Source organism: Anopheles coluzzii, chromosome X, assembly GCF_943734685.1.
Source record: "Anopheles coluzzii chromosome X, AcolN3, whole genome shotgun sequence".
Classification (NCBI taxonomy): domain Eukaryota; kingdom Metazoa; phylum Arthropoda; class Insecta; order Diptera; family Culicidae; genus Anopheles; species Anopheles coluzzii.
Genome location: NC_064669.1, coordinates 1,599,518 through 1,613,621, shown reverse-complemented (window position 1 = coordinate 1,613,621; position 14,104 = coordinate 1,599,518). Strand labels below are relative to the sequence as shown.

Sequence of the window (14,104 nt, the reverse complement as noted above, 5' to 3'; positions counted from 1 at the left end):
GACTGACTGGAGAGAGAGGCACAACTTGACACACAAAGCGCACACAGCCCCCGTAAGCGAAGTTGACAACAAGCATGAAAATAACATTTGCTACGGCGCGAGCCTTTTCCTTCTAACACACACACACACACACATAGACACATGTACGAGCGTGTTTCACTGTGAGTGGCGTTTTTCCGCCTTTCCCGGAGCATTACAAACTAAAGAATTGAGACGAATGAGTGCGCTCATTCGTCGAGCTTCCTGAAAGGGAAGTCAGGAAAATGTTTAACCCTTTGCGCTCGCCGCAAGCGTTTTTATCTGCGTTTAGTCTTTCAAGTTTTTCTTACACCAAGCGTTTTGAGCGTTTTTTTGTCTCTCTCTCTCTCTCCTTAAAACAGAATTGCCACTAATTGGTTAATCAAATACTTCAATGACCTGAATCAATGTGTGTGTGTGTATGTGTGTGTGTGTGTGCTAGTCCTCCTTTGCTGGTGGAAGATGTTTTCAGACAGCTCAATCGCTGGTCTAAAAACGCTTCAAAACTCAGCCAGATGGCGCTGCGATCGTTACATTTCTCGCTTTATGAGAGTGATCTACTGGAATATAGTTCTGATATTCATTGAGTGAGGTAGTGTCAGTCCTTTTATAGCCGACATGACACACTTAAACGCTTAAAATGAGTCAAAATGGAGTGATTAGATAATTCTAGTCTAAAAAGCAAGTGCCCCAAACGCTTCAATAAATCACAAGAAATATCGGCCCGCTGCGCAAAGCCGATCGAAAACTTCTCAGCCACTCGCTCAATGTAGCTAGAGAGAGCAAGAACCAATAATGGGGCCCTTCACGAATCTAGTTAGTTTTTTGTATGGAGTTTGACAGTTGGAGGATGAAATCATGTAAACACTCCATGCAAAACCACACACAAAACTAGCATGCAATTTTCAGTCTAGATTATTCTAGCCTCAAAGCTAGAATTAGATTCGAGTACCTGCTCGAAAAATGGCAAAACAATCCCAAGGTGCATTAAAGAGATCTGGTGACGGAATCCACAATCAAAGTGTATGTAAGTCCAGGTGGTATTTTTATAACCAAATTTGAATATCACTTTTTGACAGGATGGGTGAAAATTTTTGTTCAAGCAACAAAAATTTTCAGCGCATGTCCGGAGGCTTGACGGATATATAAAACACTCTCCAAATCTTCATTCAGAAGCAGAAGCGATAACAATAAGCCTTCTAAATTCATACACCTTGGGATAAGCCCACCTGTATACTATACCCACTTTGAGAGCTGCTCGAAAACTGCTGTACAATGCAAACAGCTGACAGGCTGAAATTTCAGCCTACCAACTTAAAACGGAAAGGACGGCTAGCATTAGTGCTGCTTGCAAGTTGAATTCATTTCCATATTCAAACTCGAACTAATATAAATTAAGTTACTATCGAATCTCAAACATAAGCCAAGGGTCATATCACGAGTCCTGCTTACGCCGACTATTTGTGGCGGATTTGTGCACCCAAAAGCCACAGGGTAGTCAGCCCAGATCGTACTGTACGACTGCTTGTAGGATGCAGCGCACGAGACCGCCCAAAGTACAGCAAGGATCGCCATTTCCAATTTTTGGATACGACTTGCAGCAACGACATCCGAGGGAGGCCTCGACAGCTTTGTGGGTTACTTTAGAAAAAAAAAAAGATAGCAACCGTGTCTGCCAAAACCTTTAACTAAATCCGCTTCTTACTAAATCCCGTTTATCAATTTGTCAAGCATTCGATAACGTCGCCTGACATTCATCATTCGGGCGAAAAAAAGTATCCGCAAGTCAGTGTGTTGTCAACCGTTTCAAACAAATTTTTTGAAAAACGGGGTGGGGGGGGGACACTGAAGCGACAGTCCGGTAGAGGATCAATATGTGTGTATCTTATTCCTTGTTAAAACAACAATTGTTCTATGCTTTTTTTTTATTCAAAGAAGCGAACACACAAGAATATTTACCATTGGAATTAGTGGCTAATAGAGCCTGAAGCGTTTCGACTCCACGGGTGAAACGCTTGAAGTGCTCAATGTCACAATCGCGCGGCGAACTTCCTTGGCAACCTAATGCTCGACTAGTGATCAAGACCTGTTTGTGAAATATAGGAAGGGACACACCGAACAAACAACCAAAAGCAATTGGTTGGGTAATTCTGGTGTTCTTTCGATCATCAACATAGCATTCATTGATTTCTACCAACATTCAAAATATTGCCTCAAAAACATCAACTCTTCCAGCGTTGGTCTGTGTGCTCGTTAATCAAGATTCTGTTTCGCGTGCAGTGCGTGCAGCATTGAGCCATTGCAGCGTCTTATCACACCGGAAACGGGTAATACGGATTGTTGGGATGAATTTTCGTTAACCGCCTTTGACACGGTTCTGAAACTATATTTAAAATATTTTATGACATACACGATCACATTACAATTTACTTTTTCACTCACTTTTCTCGTCCCTTCACTAATCTGAATATTTACGCTTCCTTACTAATCTTCGTCACTCTTGCGGATTTGTATTCTGCTCCGTTCTCCTCGCTGGTTGGATTGCTTCTCCCGACGGTCTACTCTGTCTTTCATTGCACTTCTCTTGGCGTTCGCCCGGTGAGACTTTCGAACTCAATCGCCAAGGGTGTCGAACGGTTTCGTCGCAACACGGATAATATTAAGCCAAGGGCGTTAATTGATAAAACATCATTTCTGCTTATTTTAAACCCGTTCCCGGCTGTTACTACTGAGCAACAGAACAAAACGGCATCCTATTACCGAGAGTCATGATCAAGCAGTTCTGCACACACGTTACATTTCCTCTTGTCAGTAGGCGTACACTAACAATAATTAAAAAAAATGTAAAACGGCAACACCAAACGGGAGCCAACATCAACGTAAAGACAACCATAAAAGGAAGGGACTTAAAAAGGAAAGGGGATTAACCAACGGAAAGTGCGCCGAAGAAGATAAGCAGAACGGTAAGGTCTTGGGTACCCTGTTTAAAAGTTTGTTCGTTTTTTCTTTTTTTTTTTTTTGTTATTTTGCTTCAACCACATACAACCACGTACAACTAGCTTGATGGATATCGCTTCTCCCCGCGGAACGTTTGCCGCACCCGCACCCACTTGCGGCGTGCCCCATCTAAGGCAAAGACGCCCGGTAAAGTCCGTCAAGGGGCGCCACGAAGGAACGGGATATAAAGCGAACGATTGTTTGACGAATCCCTTCTTTTCCTCCTCTTGGCTTGCTGGCACCACGACGGGGGCCGCGCGCTCATTAATCCTTCGATTTGTGTTCAACCTCGTTTGGATCCGCGTCCAGTTCCACCAGAAAAACCGCGCCACCGGGAGCCAAGGGGCGGGTGCTGGCCTTTAGTTTCAAATTAAAAATTAAAAAAAATTTGGAAAAAGATTGTAAAATGTATTTGATAGGGTGCGTTTGTAATTAGCATTAGTGAAGTAGTTTAGTTAAAATTACTTAAAATCACCTGACATTTTACGTCCACTGGGTTGCCAGCCGCGCCACAGCCGAACCCCGAGCCCGCTCCCTTACGGTGCATTACCCGGGAAGACATTTGTGCTGCATGTGTTGGTGGTGGTGGTGGTGGTGGTGGTGGCCACACAACAAACCAAGTGCATCATCTCTTGCGCCAAACCGCTCTGTTGAAACGGAAAAAGCACGTGCAACACACAACACACTTTCAACATTCCCGCATGCCCAGGTCCCCCGCGCCGTTCGAGGAGAGGCTTTCTCGTAGCCAAAATAGGCAGGATAGAAATAAAGGAAGGGCAACAGAAATCACATAAAACCCAAAACACCGTAACAATGCCGCCCGCTTGGTAGAAGGAGGGATCGGGAGTGAAGGACCTCTCTTCTCGTCCGGGGCAAAGGGGCACGGCACACAGCGGCAGAGTGATCTTGTGCGGGACACACACACACACACACACACACACACACAAGCACACGAAACAGTACGACGATGATGATCAGAACGTTGCAGGGAGGAAAAGCTATAAAAACCGAACGGAAAGGCTCGAGAAATCGAAAGGAAGAATACAACACTGTACAAAAGTCATAAAATCAGACGAATTGGGTGTGGAGAAGACCAAACAACAAAAAAATACATACAGACGAAGGAAACCCTACTGTAAGGAAATCAACAACAACAACAACACACACACACACACCACTGAAATAAACAAAAAAAGGGTTTCTCTCTCCTTGGGTTCTGTGTTTTGCTCTTCTTTCGTTTTCTTTTTTTTTTGTCTATCAGCGGACTATCCCAAAAGTTGTGTCTTTCTCTGTGTCTGTGTGTAGGAGGGCAAATATGAAAGGGGAAGAAGGAAAGGAGAATATGTGGCCCGTGGTATCGGATTACGCCGATGCCACAGCAAGATTGGCTTTCGCTTAAGGCCGCACACACTCTCTCATGCCACAACAACTACTACTACTACTACTACTGCCTAAATCGTTTAGTTTCTACTGTACAAAGGCAAGAAAGCCAATGTCAAAAAGAGCGGTAAAATTATTAAACAAAATGTCTTCTAAAATTAGCTTCGCTTCGCCTGTTCGTGGCGTAAGGGCTGCGCTGCAGTCTCTAAACGGACAGGACCATACATTTTGCAATTGGCGATTACCCGTTACACTGTGTCTCAGTACGTTGTCTCTTCATTTAACTGCTGATGTATTGCTGCGACCGTGTGGTAGTTGAGATCGAGTAGCAGCTTTCTATGATTGTCTCCGTTGATACAACGCACTAGGGTAGGAGCAACACGAAAAAGGATAACAGCTTGTAAAGGCCTGTTCAAAACTAATAGTTTAAAAATTTCGAACACATGAGCAACATGTTCATCGGTTGCTTAGCTAGAATGAAAACGAAAACATCACGTTTCGAATCAGAGATAGCAGTAACATGCCATAGTTATTCCATAGTCCTTCGTCAAACGATGCATTCTTTCTAAAAAAAGAAACGGGTTTGATGACATAAAAGCATCAAGTGCTCATTCAATTCCAGTAAGATTGGTTGGTTGGTTTGTTTATAGAGATTTTGCGCAGTTGAATCCAGTAAGGTTTATTGTCTGATTTGAATAATATTGGACGATCAGAGACAAATACCGTTCTTGTTCATATGATCCCAATTTTTTACATTAATTTAATGATTTATCCTGCTTGCACTTGGCCTAATCTTGTACTTAACATCTTGTATTTATAGCTCTACTGATTATTTTATTATTATTTACTGATTTTTAAGGTTTTTTTTATCACTTGGTTGAGGTTTTCCTATTTAAAGGCGTCATGCGTTTTTCTTCCATGCTCTGCCTTCGACATGTCAAAATACTATCTGGACTGAATTTTGCCGAAGTGGATGAACATATTACACAGCCTTTTCTCGAAAAAATCGGCCTCGTTAAGCCAAAATCATGCTTGCAAATGTGACATCAAAACAATCGATAAGTTTGAAAAGCAGCAAAAGAAATGTTATTGCACCAGTGCAATAATGCAAACCAAATCAAACTGTATCTTACACCTGGCTAGTTTACTAAAACAACGTTTTTTGTTTTTTACAAAGCATACAATACCGAAAAAAACGGCCTATTACTTCATTTCGGTCTCCTGCAGCCTAATTCTGTTAGAAAAATAGTAACAATAAATTTGCTTCTGATAATATTCCTATTAATATTACGAACATACCGACGCCAGCACAGTGCCACTACACCACTACGGGCGTAGCTCAATAATTAATTTATCATTTCCCTCTATACCATTGCCACGTCGATCCCTAAAACTCCAAAATTAGACTTAGAGAGTAGGTGCTGGTGGCATTGTTTTATTCTTTTTTTTTTTTAAGCATAATTTCAACTGAAAGGATGTTGTTATACATTTTCCCTGCCGCAAGCCCATCCGCTTCCTCTAGACCGAGCGTGTGGTGGTGCTGGCGGGGGGGGGGGGGGAAACCTTCTAAAAACACTTTTTGGAAAATTCCAAACAATCAAATACGCTTGTCTCAGCTTTCCCGACACCGACCTTCTTAACCCCCACACAAGCACACACACACACACACACAAGCACACTGAAGCATGCATGCACTCTTGAGGATCGAACTAATAACCCACACACCCTTCCTTGGCGACGCGGCGCAATTAATGCCGCGCGCTAAAGCCGCAACGGACTGCACACGGGACGGCATCGCACGGAGAAGGGAAAGAAGGGAGGAGAGGGATGGGGGGAGGGGGGGGTTGACGCACAGGAAAGGGCAGAGCGATCGTTGATCGGGTATTCCTGGAAACTGTACTGTGTTTCTTCTGTTGCGCCCCTTGCTCTCGAAGGCGCAGCGCACACATGGGTTGATGCGCACCCCGACACAGCCGCTTGAGAAAAGCGAAGCAAGGGAGCCAAACACGAACGCACCACAATATGGTGGTGTGTTTTTTTGTTAATTTTTTGAGTGCACAGTTCCTCAAAGCATCCTAAAACAGGGGCAAAAAAAAACACTCCTTTTGTAACAAGCAATTGTCCCATTGAATGGCGTCACCCGTGCATACGCAACAGTTCAATAGCCACTGTGCTGCATAATCAATAAGCTTGAAAAGAATGACATCCGCGCACAATACTTACCAATAACAACTACAATAACAATGACAGCGGTTTGGATGCGCACACAAGCGCACGAACGCACGCGCGCACTGCTTCGGTGTGCGTGCGGGCGCTGCAACCGTCCGTGCGTCGTGGATTCGTGGAAATGTGTAAACCACCCAGCGCCGTGCGTCGCCGATGGGTGCGCGTTGGAGCCGATGGAGCAGAAGCCGCTGATAACACACACGTTGGGCCTCTCTATTTCTTTCTCGCTCGCTCTCACTCTATCTCTCTCTCTCCCTTTCAATTTCTAACCTTACGCCACCAACCAGTTGGTAAGCGCGACAGTGCGATGCGCGAAATAGATCACTCACGAGAAGAGCAGCAATTTACAACGAAACAAAAATAAAACAAAAGAACCACTACTACTACTGCTATTGCCGGAACAAAAAAAAACTGTACACTCGAGCAGCTGAACTGAATACACACTTGCGGCGCGGCGGCACACTTAAGCAAACATTTGAAACACTTCCTTCAACACACATACACACACACAGAGAGAGAGGGAGAGAACGCCGGAGCCGTTTGATGGACGTCGGATGTGAAGGAGCGCTCCTGCTCGCCTGCTCTGTCTCCGCGCTGCGAAGATAGAAACGGGGATTGCGTTGCAATATGGTTGATTGAGGTGGCGGCGCCTACCGAAACACCCACACACACGCGCGCACACACACACACACACACACACACACACACACACTACAATGAGCGCGTACCATGTTGTATTTTCGATTAGGAAAAAAACGTATGTGTGTGTGTGTGTGAGCGTGTATGCGCGCGCGCGCGCACCCATGTGGGTATTGTTGTGTGCTGTCACTTTCTACTCCATGCGTGCGTGCGTGCGTGCGTGCGTGGGTGTATTGGGCGATCCTGCGAGTTTGATAGGTCGCTGTCACATTGCTGTGTACGTGAGAGTGTGTGTGTGTGTGTGTGAGAGGATATTTGTCACGATTAGGCAAGCAAGGGGGGGGGGGGGGGGCACAAGAAAGACGAAACGGCGATACGTAAGGCAACAACAAAACAAAAATGATTTTGAAAAAACACACAATCCACACACTCTCACGCTTTTCTTTCCAGGTTGGTTTTCGTGCTCTCTTCCTCTTCCTCTATCGCCTTCATTCGTTCTGGAAAGATCACTGCGCGCGGCGCGCGAAATAAACAAATACCCTTCTGCCCCCGTATGTGCGCCATATTGACACATTCGTGCGACACATGTGTACGCATCTCCTGCACACCCACACACACACACATTGACGCGCGCTCGCGCAGGCAAACTAGACCTTGGCATGGGACGGGGCCTAACGTCTCGTCGTGTGCGCACGCGGTTTTCACAGCCTTTTGTACAGCCAACGCGCAATAAATACAACAACAAAAGAAAAAAACAGTGGCTCCTCCCGCCCCTGGCAAGGGTTTGGAGAAAAGCCGGCCGTAAAAGCCACGATGTGCCGGTTTGATGGGCGCTCGATTTCGTTCTTTTGTTTTCCTTCCCTTGCTATTGTTATTAATTTGAAGTAACAACAGCAGCAACAAACAAACAAAAGAAAGATTACAATGAGCGCGTGCGACGACACTGCAGAGCGCAGATCGCAGCCCTGTGTGCCTATGTGTGTGTGTGTGTCTTGGAGAATGCGCTACAAAATTCTCTACACACACACACACATTCATACGCACACATATGCACACGGAACGTGTTGATGATCTAGCGGTGCCGCGGTGGCGATCTTCTCGTCACGCCGGAAAAGCAATCAATGCTGTAGATATATCGAGAGGGCGGAGGGGGGGGGGGGAGGAGGGGAGGGGGCCATGGTTGCGGCAGATTCAAGTGGAAGGGAAAATAAAAATAAAAAAAAGTCCCAAGGTTAAGAAAAAACGCTGCCTTTGGCGCACGTTAAGGAAAAAGGGAGAGATTTTTCTCCTCGCCAGTAGGTTTTCCTTCCTTTTTTTGTTTTTTGTTTGCTATCTTTCCAACAAAAGTAAGTTTAAAAGTGATGCTCTAGTATTGGGGCGCTCGTAGATAAACGTTACTACTAACGCACACACACGCGCGCGCGCGCGCGCGAAGAAAACACTCGCGCACCAACACGCACAAACCAGCGTGCAATTCCCCCAACGAGCGCCCCACAGTAAAGAGTGTTGTACAGTGTGGTGCAAGGGGCGGCGGGGGGTTAGACAAGTGGTATCACAGTTTGCGACCGAAGGGCAAGTAAGATATGGCGAAAAAAAAGGGGGGGGGGGGGGAGAGGTGCGAGGCGCACCAGAAAGATTGCGCCGCGATGACAGTTTCCGGCAAACCAAGCAAAAGAAGGGGGGGGGGGGGGGGTATCGATGAGTGGTTCTGCAAAAGTCGTAACTACCCGGCGGCACCAAATCGGTACAAAATAACACAATTTTTTTTTTTTGGTTAACTACCTCTCTCAGCCGTTTTCACAGAACACGCGCGCGCGATTCACCGACACACGGGGGACGGGACAAACATCGATAATAATTGCAAACACTACAAACGGTGCAAAAACACATGCACAGAGGTGGGGAGCAAGGCTTTTGAATTAAAAAAAAATTTCTGTGACCAAAACGTTTGCTTCCGCTCGCTTCCCGTATTTTCTGTTAACTCGCTACTTGCTGCTGTCAACTAGCTGTAACGCTCTACACTCTCACACAACATGCACACCCGACGCTTGTGGGCACAGTGAGGCGGACGACGACGACCGATGACGAAAGGGCAAGTGTGCGCGATCGATACGAGCGGTGCTGGGTTCGGGGTGCGGTGGCGGGGGCAGCACACTGTCTTAACAGACTCACAAACACACACACACAGTGAGCCAGGCTGGACCATGCGGTGTTGGTGGGCTTTTTTTATACCGGCGCCATCTTGCGCGGCCCGCAGTATGGCGGACGGGACTATGACAACAGCCTGCACGCTCTGCGCTGGATTGTGGCGAAGCCTAGCCAGGGCTCGGCAAACGCGAGCCGTCAGGGAAGGTCAGCTTAAACAGATTGTTTTTGATATATTTTTTTTTCCTTTCTTCAAACTGCTTCAATCAATTATGTTTCACATCCTTTGCAGTTTTGTGAGTTGCAATGGATTGGTTTGCTAGAATATTTTTTATTAGTTTTGATCGATCGAAATTCGTTTGACCAGTGCCAACAAAGTTTTGTAGTTACAGTGGAGCGCCGTTTCTTCGGGTACCTTTTATCCGGCTGTCCGTTTATCCGTGCTGTTGAGAAATGACAGTTCAATACAAAGGTGACAGTGCGGTCTGAGGAGGATATTTGGAAGAAACGGTTATCACAGGACGTTGGCATAACAAAAAACACCATAATTCATGGCAATTTGCAAATATTATTATTGGAAAAAACATAAGGTTCATAAAAGCTGCCTATTTTTTTTATCAAAACGTCAGATAAATTTCCAAAACAAAAAATCGAGAATTTGTGATTGCCCAAGCGTCACAAATCCACTTACCGACGGGTTCTAAGCGGCTCAAGCTCTCAACCTAAAAGGAAGCTAAAAAGACTTCGTTCAAAAGACGGTGCAAAAAATAGCAAAAATAAAGAGCCGTTGTTGGTAGGATGCCGAGCCAGTGGAGCTTTCCTGATTTCGAAAGCTTTCTCCTTCCCGCTGTACTGTTGTGTGGTTTCGGATTGAAGTTATGCATAGCTAGAACTGGAACAGCGATACGAATGTTTAAGTGTTTGTTTAAATACTAAACTCCAATGAAAGCACTTCATCAACTGACATTTGAAAATAGTTGTTTATGTTTTGATACCCACGTATCTGAACCTGTGACCACACGACAATTCTTTTAAAGATTTTTGCTCGGAAAGTTAGAAGGGAATATATGCCATGATTAGATGAAGCTAGGCGAGAAACACATTGCACGAAAAGGATAGCAATATAATGATGAATTATAAAACGCCATCTGTTGAGCAAACTAGTGAAGCTATATGGAGCTTTCGTTTTTTTTCTTCTATGGATATTTGATTTTCCAGTCGTTTAAGCATAATCTGTGGCGCTTGGGTTGCGTCCATTGTAGCAAATTTTTCAACATAATAAAACGATGTTTCTATGAGACGCTTTCTATGAGGCGTAGTAAATTATATACTAAAATTAGCATTATTAGGATCGATATTATCCAACAGTAAATAGCTATTGGTTTAGTGGAGCAAATCAAGGAACGCTAAGAATTCCGTGGAATTAAAGTTGCTATAAAAAAAGAAAAAAAATAATAAAAGCAAGAAGAGAACACCAAAAAAACGATTAGACGAACAATCATAGTAAAACACTATTATGGTTAACTACATCACCTTTTACAACTGTTTTCCACCGGTGATTTGCTAACGGCACACATAATCAGGTTCGTGGAAATTAATTATTGCGCTGATTGCAGCGGCTCCAGGCCGTGATCGTGATTGGTTTTATGCGCAAGCGTGTAATTAATCAGCTTACCCGTATTCAACCCCACCCAATCCCGCCAGCAACATCATCATCATCATCACCAACATCATCCGATCCGATCTGATTGTTTTTGCTATAGTTTAAATTTTTATTATCACAAAATCACACCGCGTAATACGATTTACGAGTCTGGCCGCTAGTCGCACTTTCGCGAGAAATCTCATCGTGTACATAGGGGTGCAGCTATGTGGTGGTGGGGCATGGGGGAATCTTAGATTTAGTAGGCCGCTGATGCCGCAACCACAGTCGCCACCGGTGGATTAGCAACAAGCCGTGCAAGCAAAGTGCGGTACGCGTTTAGGAACAAATCGGTTGCGGAGTTTGCCGCAAATACTGACATTCATTCGTGAATTAAGCTTTACAATCTTGCTGCATCTTTTGGGCGCCATCGTGCACATACCCACAGAAACGTTGATGAAGGGAAAGGACATACGAGTTAAATTAATCCTGGAACGAGTGCTCTGGCCCAAATGCTGCAGAAGGCTGGTAACTTCCTGTATCCGTTTCCATTGCCATGGTGATGTTAGTTATCTCTCCCCTCCCAAAAGCGTACAATGAGAGAGCGTGAAACAGAGAGAGAGAGAGAGCACAATCCGCGGTTTGCGGTAAGTAAAACAGGTCAGCAACTACTGCAAGGTACAGCCGTAGTGGTTTGCCTCGGTGCTCTCCATCTCCTGCATGATCTGGGCCGAGCGGATCGATTTGATCTGCTCCGCCTCCTCCATCCACTGGACGACACGCTGCCGCAGTACGCGCTTCTGTCCGGCGGGAATGTCCTGGTGCAGCACGGGTATGAGCAGGCTGAGCGCCGACGTGTAACTGTCCAGTGCGGCATCGAGCTTGTTCTCGGACGCTTCCTTCGCCGCCTGCCACCCAATCTCGAGCCCGCGGGCAATCGCTTCGTTGTCCCGGGCCAGCTCGGCAATGCCGGGCTCGGGTGCTTTCTCCGCCAGCTTATCGCTCGCACGGCCACCACCATCGCCGCCGGTGCCTTCTTTGCTTGAGCTCGAAGAATTTATGTTTCCCGCACCGGAACGTCCCTGCTCGTCCGGTCGTTTCATCACCGATGTAGCTGGCACGTCCTGTTGCTGCTGCCGCTCCGTCTGGGTCGTCGCGTAAATGTGCTGCTTGAGCGCTTCCGCCCGGTTCAGGTACGTGAGGACGCGCTGGCGCAACAGCTGCCGCTTGCCGGCATCCGGCTCGGCGCGCGTTATCGGCACAAAGTACTGCAGCCCCTGGCAGTAGGCCCGGTAGGCGCCCGCCAGCTCCTGCCGCTGCTCCATCTCGATCGCCCGGTTGATGAGCGCGATCGCTTTCTCCAGATTTTCCTCGCACGCCACGTGCGCCAGGTCCAGGTACGGGTCGTCGAAAAACTTCTCGAAGCTGATGCGCCGGCCCGGATCGCGCTGCAGCAGGCTGACCAGCAGCTGCCGGCAGTCGGTCGAGATGGGCGGCCGGCACGGTATCGCGATCGGATCGTTCCGGTGAATGCGCTCGGCCAGCTCGTGCAGGCTGGTCGAGCTGTACGGGGCCCGGCCGAACAGACACTCGTACAGGATGACGCCGACGCTCCACAGGTCGGCGGTCGGCCCGTACGAGCTGTTCAGCAGTATCTCGGGCGCCATGTACAGCGGCGAACCCTTGACTGCCGTGTTCTCCTGGTTCAGCTTCAGCCGCTGGGCGAACCCAAAGTCGCCCACCTTCAGCACGTACGTGCCGGACGCCCGGGTCAGCAGCAGGTTGGCCGGCTTCAGGTCGAGATGGCTCACGTCGTGCTGGCGCATGTAGCGCAGGGCGAGCGCGAGCTGCTGCAGGAACCGCTTGCAGGTGCCCTCGTCCAGCGTCCGGTGCTGCCGGATGTAGGAGGACAGGTTGCCCGCGTCGCAGTACTCCATCAGGATGTAGATGTTCTCCTCGTCCCAGAGAAAGTCCCGCATCTCGACGATGTGCCGGTGCTTCAGCTTCTTCAGCAGGCTGATCTCGCTGATGATGTTGTCCATCGCGGTGCAGGAGAGCTTGCTCTTGGCCATCACCTTCACCGCCAGTATCTCCTTCGTCGTCTGGAAGCATGTTTGCGCGGGGGGAGGTTTTGGAGTAGCAAGTGTTAGTCGCAGCGAGCAGGCGTTTAACGGGCGTTTGAACATTAAAACACTAACCTTCTTCATCGCTCGGTACACGATGGCGTACGTGCCGCTGCCGAGCCGCTCGAGCAGTTTGTATTCGGTAATTTTGGCCTCACTCATCGTTTTCCGGCTGCCCTTGTGTCCGGGGCTCGCTTGCAAAGGGGGATTAAATAAATATTTACCAGTCTAACATCACAATTTTATGTACAAAAAAAAGCACAGAAAAACAGAAAACACAACAAATGATTGCTGTAGCTCCTATAGTGTTCTACTGCTATCACAATGTTTTGCATTTGTCGACGAGCTACGATTGTAACCAGCAGCTACGGCCGTGTCGTCTGTACGGCACGCACACATTGACGGGCCGCATGCGTAGCAGGCACACTACACTGACAGCGGTCGAGTTCGATTTTTATAAACATCATCAAGGTGTATGCTGGGTGGCCGCTGTTTCTATGCACCTTTGCGTATTTAAATTGTCCGTTGATGACGATGCAATGGTTAGCTAACGATATTCAGACTTGTTCTATTCTTTTACTTGATTGAGGAATGAATATTGTTTGTAAAAAAATAGTTGCATGCCTCTCTATCTCTCTCTATCTCTTTCTTTCTCTCTACTTCCGGAGTCGTTCGGAGTCGTCTGGAATCGGTTGGAATCGGAGTCATCCGGAGTCGGCCTTCGAAACAAGGGCCTGTACACGAAGTGCATGTGCAAAGTGAAATGCACAAGTACATTGCATCGGACGGCTCCCGTTAGCTCCAATCGACTCTGAAGGACTTCGAATGACTCCAACTCCGGTCGACTCAAGCCCCGACGTCTCCAACTCCAAACGATTTAGCCGGCATCGGAATCGGACTAACAATAGCTGGAGTTGGAACGGAATGTGCGTTC

At 47.0% G+C, this 14,104-nt stretch overlaps 2 protein-coding genes across 6 annotated transcripts in view; both read right to left on the bottom strand.

The window, feature by feature from the left end:
- LOC120958964 (signal transducer and transcription activator) overlaps nt 1–9,401 on the bottom strand; it is a 40,212-nt gene extending 30,811 nt beyond the window's left edge. Inside the window, exons 1-2 of one of the 5 annotated variants that reach the window (XM_040382063.2) lie at nt 9,043–9,401; nt 6,619–7,215 (exon numbers count right to left, since the gene is read on the bottom strand). The gene's annotated coding sequence lies outside the window, so the exon portion shown is untranslated. The remainder of the gene's footprint in view (nt 1–6,618; nt 7,216–9,042) is intronic. The other 4 variants (XM_049605078.1, XM_040382087.2, XM_040382093.2 and 1 more) reach the window with 4 other exon arrangements.
- A 1,752-nt stretch (nt 9,402–11,153) lies between these two features.
- LOC120956930 (serine/threonine-protein kinase ULK3) lies at nt 11,154–13,581 on the bottom strand. The gene is made up of 2 exons (XM_040378757.2): nt 13,246–13,581; nt 11,154–13,149 (listed from the first exon to the last, which is right to left on the bottom strand). Exons 1-2 carry the CDS (start codon nt 13,330–13,332, stop codon nt 11,716–11,718), a joined length of 1,521 nt encoding a protein of 506 aa, XP_040234691.2. The 5' UTR covers nt 13,333–13,581; the 3' UTR covers nt 11,154–11,715.
- Nucleotides 13,582–14,104: the final 523 nt, after the last annotated feature.

Coding starts and splice junctions, on each gene's coding strand:
- LOC120956930 (XM_040378757.2), bottom strand. CDS start 13,332: ATGAGTGAGGCCAAAATTACCGAATACAAACTGCTCGAGCGGCTCGGC. Junction 13,150..13,245: donor TGTACCGAGCGATGAAGAAG/GTTAGTGTTTTA, acceptor ACATGCTTCCAG/ACGACGAAGGAGATACTGGC.